The 8,701-nt window shown below is 65.8% G+C and overlaps 1 protein-coding gene across 2 annotated transcripts in view; it reads left to right on the top strand.

The window, feature by feature from the left end:
* Positions 1-3,544: 3,544 nt before the first annotated feature.
* Jund (JunD proto-oncogene, AP-1 transcription factor subunit) overlaps positions 3,545-8,701 on the top strand; it is a 27,395-nt gene continuing 22,238 nt past the window's right edge. The window contains exons 1-2 of one of the 2 annotated variants that reach the window (XR_006146264.1): positions 3,545-4,753; positions 4,809-4,879. Coding sequence is in view for 1 of the 2 variants with exons in the window: in XM_042671257.1 (XP_042527191.1) it covers positions 3,651-4,739 (1,089 nt within the window). In the remaining variant the exon portion in view is untranslated. Of the gene's footprint in view, positions 4,754-4,808; positions 5,176-8,701 lie in introns of those variants that run through there. The other variant, XM_042671257.1, reaches the window with a different exon arrangement.

The following is an 8,701-nucleotide window of genomic DNA, read 5'->3' as shown; positions in this document are numbered from 1 at the left end:
GTGTCTGTGTTGTGTGTCTGTGTGTCTGTGTTGTGTCTGTGTTGTCTGTGTGCCTGTGTGTCTGTGTTGTGTGTCTGTGTTGTATCTGTGTGTGTGTGTGCCTGTGTTGTCTGTGTCTGTGTGTCTGTGTTGTGTGTCTGTGTTGTGTGTCTGTGTGTGTGTGTGCCTGTGTTGTCTTGTGTGTGGCTGTGTGTGTGTCTGTGTTGTGTGTCTGTGTTGTATCTGTGTGTGTGTGTGCCTGTGTTGTGTCTGTGTCTGTGTGTCTGTGTTGTGTGTCTGTGTGTATCTGTGTGTGTGTGTGCCTGTGTTGTCTTGTGTGTGGCTGTGTGTGTGTCTGTGTTGTGGGTGTGTGTGCTGGTTGTGGGGCTTGAACCTGGGGCCTGGGCACTGTTCCTGAGCCCTTTTGCTTAACGCTGGTGCTCTACCACGTGAGCCATAGCACCACTTGTGGCGTTTTGCTGGTTCACTGGGAGTCTCAAGCACCTTCCTCCCCGGGCTGGCCCTGAGCCACCACTCAGACCTGAGTCCCAGGCCCGCCACCTTGCCAGCTCCTCCCTCTCAGCAGTGCACCCCGCCCCATCTTGTTTGTGGGGTGTCCCTAAGTCCCTACTCAGGCCAGGCCCCCTTCTCTACCGTGGGACCCTGGCCCGCTCTGGGGCCACTGAACCCACAGGGCTCCCGCTGAAGAGAGGCCCCAGCCTCAGTTTCTCTGTCTGGCAGGCCCCTCCCACTCCCCTCCAAGGATAAAATACCTCGAGGGGGTGGAGTTAGTTCCCTTGAAGGAGCGGGTTGTTCCCTGCTGGCCAACGCATTCATTCCTTCACAGGTTCAGGAAGTCATTCATTCCTTCACTGGGGCAGGAAGGAAGCCAGGCCCGCAGCCTGGGGTGGGGCCGGCCCAGGCCCCAGGCCCAGGTGGGGACATTTCCCCCAGCAGCCGCAGGGGCGGGGCCGGGTCTGGAACCCGGGCCTCACCTGAGGGCAGTGGGGGCCTGGGACCAGTCCTTGGGTCTGGGCTGGCCTCCAGGGCCTGGCTGGTTCAGTGACCCCCCAGACACAGACACGTCCTGGTGAGGTGCAGGCCTAGCCCCCCACTCCGGGCTCCCAGGAGGCCACAGGTCAGGTTCTGTCCTTTGGAGGTTTCAGGTGGTCCCCATGGTGCGTGGCTTTAGGGCGTGGTGTTCTGTCCTGGGTGACGGGCGAGTCCCAGAAGACGGGGTGACTGAGGTCAGCAGCGGATGGTGCCCAGCAGGCGGCCGGGTGCCCCTCTGCGTAGGCCCCTCCAGGCTGGCCCCCCCCCCCCCCCCCCCCGCTGCTTTGTCCCCTCTCAGTCAGTCCACCCGTGAACCTCACACATCCCCAGCCAGGCCCATGGTCCCCACTGGAGAGGAGCCAGGGCCTGGGTCCCTGGCTGGGCAGGCCTGTGGGGGCTTCACTGTAACCCGATCCCCAGGAATGCCGCTCCCAGCGAGGGTCTGCACCTGGGGCCCCTCCCCGGGCCCCTCGCCCGCCCCTCGGTTAACCCCTCTTCCCTCTCTCTGTGTGGGATTCCCGGTGTCTGCCAAGACCCTGGGAGGCGCGGGTTGCTTTAAGCCAGAAAGTGGAGGCCTTGGTGCCGGGGAGGGCCCCTCCAGGCAGGCTCTGGGGGAGCCCTCCCTCCTGGCCTTGGGCCTTGGCTTTTAACCTGGGAAACTGACCCCACCCCCACTGGGCCCTCTCCCCCTGGTTGGAGGGGTCCTGCCTCCCTCCCGCCTGGCCCAGGCCTCGGGTCTGGGGGCTCCGGCCCTGACCCCGGGAGGCAGAGGAGTCCTGGGAGGGGTGGCTGCTCCTCTCTGGGGACTCCTCTGGGGAGGGTCTAGGAGGAGGCTGTGTGGTGGATTTTTTTTTTTTTTTCAATCTGTCCCAGGGCTTGAACTCTGGGCCTGGGCGCTGTCCCTCAGCTCTTCAGCGCAAGGCCAGCGCTCTACCACTTGAGCTACAGCGCCATTTCCGGTTTTCTGGTGGCTTATTGGAGATAGGAGTCTCACGGTCTCTCCTGCCAGGGCTGGCTTTGAACTGCGATCCTCAGATCTCAGCCTCCTGAGTAGTGGGGATGACAGGCGTGAGCCAGCAGCACAGGCTACCAGGGTGAAATTTGAAGGATGAATAGGAGTTTACCCAAATGCTCTCTGCCTAAGGCACGGGCTGGGGCTGAGAGAACCAGAAACCCTTGGTCCCGACAGAACAACCTGGAACTCAGGGAGCCTTGCTGGGTGTCAGGAGTCCCCCTTGAAGCGGATGTCCTGGGGTGGGGGCCTGCCCACCTTCCCTGGCATCCATGGCCGCTCACACAGGGCTGGGACTCCTGCCGCCACTGCCCCTCAGGCCTGGCCGGGCCCAGCATGGGGCAGGTGGGGCTGGCTGTCCAAGGGGCCTGGCGGGGACCGATCACCTGGACAGCCTGGAAGGCTCTGGCTAGGATGGGAATGAAGACTGGGGTGGGCTCCTGGGGCACCCTTGTGTGTGTGTGAGGGCACCCGTGTGTGTGTGCGTGTGTGTGGGAGTGGTCACCATCTGTCACCCATGTGAGGGCACCCGTGTGTCTGTCCCCTGTGTGTCTGTCACCCGTGTGTCTGTCACCCGTGTGTGGTCACCCATGTGAGGGCACCCGTGTGTCTGTCTCCCGTGTGTCTGTCTCCCGTGTGTCTGTCACCCGTGTGTGGTCACCCGTGTGTGGTCACCCGTGTGTGGTCACCCGCGTGTGTCTGTCACCCGTGTGTCTGTCACCCGTGTGTGGTCACCCGTGTGTGTCTGTCACCCGTGTGTGGTCACCCATCACCCGTGTGGTCACCCGTGGGTGGTCACCCGTGGGTGCGGACGCCCCGGGCGTGGACCTGTCGGCCTTTCCGGCCCCCCCGCAGGCCAGGCCCCGGGGTCGGCGCTCGCTCGCGGGTGGACGGCCGGCAGCGGGCCAAGCCTCAGTTTCCCCTCTGTAAAGGCCGGAAGCCAACTGGGGCGTTCCGTGTCCAGCTAGCGGCAACTTCCTGTAACTTCTGCGGGGCCGGCGCGGGGCCGCGAGGGGGAGGCGGGGCGAGGACGGCGGGGCGAGGACGGCGGGGCCGGCGCGGGGCCTCATTTATGCGCGGGGCCCCGCCCTCCCGGCCCGCGCGGGGCGTGGCCTCGCGGAGGGCGGGGCCGCGCGGAGGGCGGGGTCCGGCGCAGCGAGGCCGGAGGGAGGGAGGGAGGCGACGCGAGGGGGCCGCGCGGGCCCCACTCCGCGCTCCCCGGACGGGGTGGGCGGGCCCGGGCCCCAATGACGTCAACCCACAAGGCAGCGCGCTGTTGTGTCGTTTACCGCCCGTTGCTCAGGCAACAGAGGCCGCGCAGGCGTGGAGGGTCCGGCCCCGCCTCTATATGCAAATATAGACGTCACCCGGACCCAATGGGGAGCGGGGCCGGTGAGCTCATCGCGTCGGGCCGAGGCTATAAAGGGGCGGCGGCGCGGCGCGGCGCAGGAGCCGCCGCCAGCGGAAGGCCGGGCGCAGCGGCCGCGGCCGGGGCGCGCGCAAGGCCGAGCGATCTGGGGGGGGCGCGGGCCCCCCGGGCGGCGGCGGCGGCGGCGGCGGCGGTCGCCACTCCCCCCCCGGGCCGGCGCGGCGGGGGAGGCGGAGAATGGAAACACCCTTCTACGGCGATGAGGCGTTGAGCGGCCTGGGCGGCGGCAGCAGCGGTGCCAGCGGCAGCGGCGGCAGCGGAGGAGGGTTCGCGTCCGCGGGCCGCCTGTTCCCCGCGGCGGCCCCGACGGCCGCCCCGACGGCGGCCGGCGGCATGATGAAAAAGGACGCGCTGACGCTGAGCCTGAGCGAGCAGGTGGCGGCCGCGCTGAAGCCCGGCGCCGCGGCCCCGCCGGCGGCCCTGCGCGCGGACGGCGCCCCCGGCGCCGCGCCCCCCGACGGGCTGCTGACGTCGCCGGACCTGGGGCTGCTGAAGCTGGCGTCGCCGGAGCTCGAGCGCCTGATCATCCAGTCCAACGGGCTGGTGACCACCACGCCGACCAGCACGCAGTTCCTGTACCCGAAGGTGGCGGCCAGCGAGGAGCAGGAGTTCGCCGAGGGCTTCGTCAAGGCCCTGGAGGACCTGCACAAGCAGAACCAGCTGGGCGCGCCGCCCGCCGCGGGCCCGGGCGCGGGCCCCGGCCCCGCGGGCGGCTCGGGCGCGGGCCCCGGCCCCGCGGCCCCCGGGGAGCTGGCCCCCGCCGCCGCCGCGCCCGAGCCGCCCGTCTACGCCAACCTGAGCAGCTACGCGGGCGGCGCGGGCGCGGGGGCCGGCGGCGCGGGGGCCGTGGCCTTCGCGGGCGGCGAGCCGGTGCCCTTCCCGCCGCCGCCGCCGCCCCCGGGCGCGCTGGGGCCGCCGCCGCCGCGCCTGGCCGCGCTCAAGGACGAGCCGCAGACGGTGCCCGACGTGCCGAGCTTCGGCGAGAGCCCGCCGCTGTCGCCCATCGACATGGACACGCAGGAGCGCATCAAGGCGGAGCGCAAGCGCCTGCGCAACCGCATCGCCGCGTCCAAGTGCCGCAAGCGCAAGCTGGAGCGCATCTCGCGGCTGGAGGAGAAGGTGAAGACGCTCAAGAGCCAGAACACCGAGCTGGCCTCCACCGCTAGCCTGCTGCGCGAGCAGGTGGCGCAGCTCAAGCAGAAAGTGCTCAGCCACGTCAACAGCGGCTGCCAGCTGCTGCCCCAGCACCAGGTGCCCGCGTACTGAGCGCCCGCCCCCGGGCGGGGCGGGCTCGGGGCTGCGGGCGGCGCGGGCGCCCGCCCCGGGATCGGCGAGCCGGAGCCCCGCGCCCGCCCCGGACTCGACAAGCCGGACCCCCGCGCCCTCGGGGGCGAGCGCACGGCCCCGTCCCGCCGCCTCCCCGCCTCCCCTTTTTTACTGCTGCCGCGGAGAACGGAGGCCCGTCCGCCCTATTTATGTCTGTTCTCGGGATCAAGCGCCGGCCGGAGCGCGTGCGCGCGCGTGCGCGTCCTGCGCGGGTTTTTGCAGAAGTGGGAAGCAGCCGCAGACCCCGCCCGCCCCCTGCCGCCCGCCTCGCCCGCCGCCCCGGCTGTTGTTGTCTGGTTTTGCTACGAGGCCACATTCCTGTTTGTAATCCTCGGTCCGCCCGGTTCTCTGTTTTCAGTAAAGTCTCGTTTCGCCAGCTCGGCTGTCCGCCTCCTTCTTCCCCCGCGGGGCCCCGGGGCGGGGCGGCGGCTGGCTCCAGCCCCGGCCACGCCCACCGAGGGCCACGCCCACAGCGGACTCCGCTCTCGGCCACGCCCACCCCTGGCCACGCCCCGGCGGCGGCGCGCGCCCCCTGGCGGCGGCGGGCTCTGCTCCCCTCACGGCCACGGGACGGAGGGATGGACAGCCGGACTTGTGGGCCGGAGGGCGGAGAGAGAGACACTTTAGTTCCGGGCGTGGGCGAGGGGCCAGGCCCCGCCCGGCGCTCCCGCCTCTCAGGGTGCGTCGTGCGGTTTCCGCGGAGCCCGCCCAGCCTGGCGCGGGCTGCCCGGGACGCGCGGGCGGGCGCGGGGTGGCGCGGGCGCGCGGCCTCCCGCAGCCGCTTCCGCCCCGGAGTTGTGCGTCCTCTGCCCCGGCGCCGCCCGCCCCCCGGGCTCCACCGCTGGCCTGGGCCCTGGGTCTGCCCGGGGCTGCGGGCCGGGCCTGCCCTGCTCCCGCAGCGCGGGTCGCCCGGTCGCCCGGTGCGGGGTCTTCCCCGAGGGGACCTGTCGGCCTCTTGTTCTGGCAGCTTCGCAGGGTGGCCCCGCCAGGCTGCGCCGGCCTTGGCCTGACCAGCCATGAGTCACCCCCGCCAGGCCTCACACCCCTGAGGGCTGCGGTTCCCGTTAGATCCGAATCCCGGGCTGTCAGGCCTGGCCCTGCCCTGAGGAACCCGAGACTGACCGCAGGACAGGGCAGAGCTGGCCCTTCCCTCTAAGACCTCTCCTGGCCCCCTTGATAAAAGGTGACCGCTCCCTCCAACCGCAGCCTTCCCCTGGGCCTGAGGCCTGCCCTCCCCACGGGGCCTTGGCACCAGAGACATCCTCCTCCCACACCTTTCTCCCCCGTCCCCCCCAGCTCCTCCCCCGTGCCCTCTCCCCTCCAGCCTGTGCTCTGTGATTGGTCCATCCCCGCCTCTGCTCTGTGATTGGCCCATTCCCCTATTTGGTTTATTTCTTCCTAGCAGCTGTGTCTTCATTGTCTTTTTAGGCAGGAACTCACTTTGTGGTCCAGGCTTCTCTCAAAATCCTGACCCTCCAAGTGCAGGTATCACAAGGCCTGGCCCTGTTTAAGCTTGTTTGTTTGGCTGGTTGTGGGGCCTGAACTCTGGGCCTGGGTGCTGTTCCTCAGCTCTTCAGCTCAAGGCCAGCGCTCTACCAGTTGATCCACAGCGCCATTTCCGGCTTTTTCTGCTTCTGTGGTGCTGAGGAATCGAATCCAGGGCCTCATGCATGCGAGGTGAGCGCTCTACCACGGAGCCACCTTCCCAGCTCCCCTCTTTAAATTTTTGGTAGCCCCAGGCCAAGGAGCAAAGCGCAGGTACTCAAAGGGGCAAAGGCTGAAGCTGCCTCCAGAGGTAGACTGGAGATGTGAGGACCCTCTGCTCAGAGCTGGACTTCCTGCTTGGGAGGAGCAGGGAACGGGTGCCCCACCCACGGCCTCTGCCTTCTAGAATGTTGTCCCCCCCCTTCCCCCACGGCGGGGATTGGTTGGAGCCCTGTGAGTCACAAAGTTGCCAGGTACCAAGGTCCGGTGTTTGGGTTGGTGGGCTTAACTTCGGGGACCGGTGAGTGGGGGCATGGGGTACACAGGGATCTGGCCAGGTTTTCCAGGGCCTTTGAGTGCCTTTGCCCCCCCCCCCCCCCCCCGCCCCGTGCCCCAATGGTGGCAGAGCAGGCGTGGGCCCCCAAGGCCTTACATGGAGGACTGGTGACCCTGGGGAACCCCAGTTGGGGTCAGTCTGAGTGTGTGACAGATGAGGAAAATGAGGCTCCGGCATTTTCTCAAAACCACCAAACCAGACTCTGTGTCCAGGTGGCCCCATTTTCTTCTTCCCCTGTCCACAGTTGGCCCAGGCCGGGTTTGCATGAAGATCCTCACCTCTCAGCCTTCTGTGCAGCTCATTGTGTAGGGTGACAGGGCTGGGGAGGGGAGTCTCCCTGGACACAGCCCCTCCCCCAGGCTCCCTCCAGTGAAGCCCCAAAGCCGCTGGCCAGCTGCAGGGCGATGCATCACCAGCTGCACTAACAATGCCGATTGTGATCACTCTCCACAGGCATGGGGCGGGCCAGGGCTCACACTGTGTAGATAGGGGAGTGGAGCCAGAGGAAGGGGCCACTTGGGGCAACTCTGAATGCTTCAGAGCGGGAGACTCGGTGAGTCGGCCCAGCTGTGGATCTGGGGGTGCCGTGCGCAGGGAGCTCCGCGGCTCCGAGCCTCAGTTTGCTAGTGTTGGCTCTGACGGGGAAGCTGATGAGCTCCCCGGTCCCCAGAGCGAGGAGGCTGTTGAATCCCGCCACACCAGTGGGGACTGGCCTGTTTCTTTCCATAGTTCTACCTATGTGTTCTATTTCTTTTTTTGGGTTGGTCCTGGGGCCTGAACTCTGGGCCTGGGCGCTGTCCCTCAGCTCTTCAGCTCAAGGTGAGCGCTCTACCACTTGAGCCATAGCACCACTTCCACTGGAGATCAGAGTCTCACAGACTTTCCTGCCCAAGCTGGCTTTGAACCATGATCCCCAGATCTCAGCCTCCTGAGTAGCTAGGATGACAGGCATGAGCCTCTGGCACCCGGCTCAACCGATGTATTATTTATACTCTTTATCTATTTTGTAGCACTGTTACTGGGTCTGCGTATACATTGGACACTGTTTTGTCTTCTTGTAAAATGACACTTCAGTTAATATAAAATGTAGTTAATATAAAATGTAACCCTCATGATAGCCCATGTCAGTTTTGATAAGGATATGAGCATAGAATATAATCGGCATTGGCACACGCCCCCCCCCCTTTTTTTTTTCTGTCCTGGGGCTTGAACTCAGAGCCTGGATGCTGTGCCTGGTCATCTTTTTGTTCAAGGCTGATGCTCTACCACTTGAGCCACAGCTCCACTTTCAGCCTTTTGTTCACTGATTAGAGATAAGAGTCTTACAGGCTGCTTGGTCTGGGCTGGCTTTGAACCAGGATCCTCAAATTGCAGCCTTCTGAGTAGCTGGGATTACAGGAGTGAGCCACTGGCGCCCAGCTTTCTGATATTTTAGTGTGTCTTGTGCATGGACCCTGTATCATTCCTCCTTGTGTCGGTCTTAAGGACAGCGCCAGCCCAGAGCAGTGTTGCATGGACTGAAGAGCTGAGCCAGCGGACGCTCCAAGGTTCGCTTCTGAGACTGAGCCTTCTCCGCTCTCATCCAGCTGTATGAGCTTGGAAGGTGAGAAGATGGGCTGTGCTCCCCACCCTCATGAGGGATGGTAGATGGACGGGGGGAAGGACGGATGGGTGGGTGGATAGCTGGGTAGATGATGGGTGGATGGCTGGATGATAGGTGGATGGATGGGTGGATGGATGGATGGATGGATGGGTGGATAGGCAGATGGGTGAATGGATGGGTGGATGTGTAGATAGGTAGGTGGATGGGTGGGTGGGTTGGATGGTGGGTGGGTGTGTAGGTGGGTGTACAATGTTTTGT

The sequence above is a fragment of the Dipodomys spectabilis genome, unplaced genomic scaffold, assembly GCF_019054845.1.
Source record: "Dipodomys spectabilis isolate Male_0828 unplaced genomic scaffold, ASM1905484v1 ptg000609l, whole genome shotgun sequence".
NCBI classification, from domain to species: Eukaryota; Metazoa; Chordata; class Mammalia; order Rodentia; family Heteromyidae; genus Dipodomys; species Dipodomys spectabilis.
Note: the sequence above shows the minus strand (reverse complement) of the source record. Positions and strands in the feature narration are given on the sequence as shown.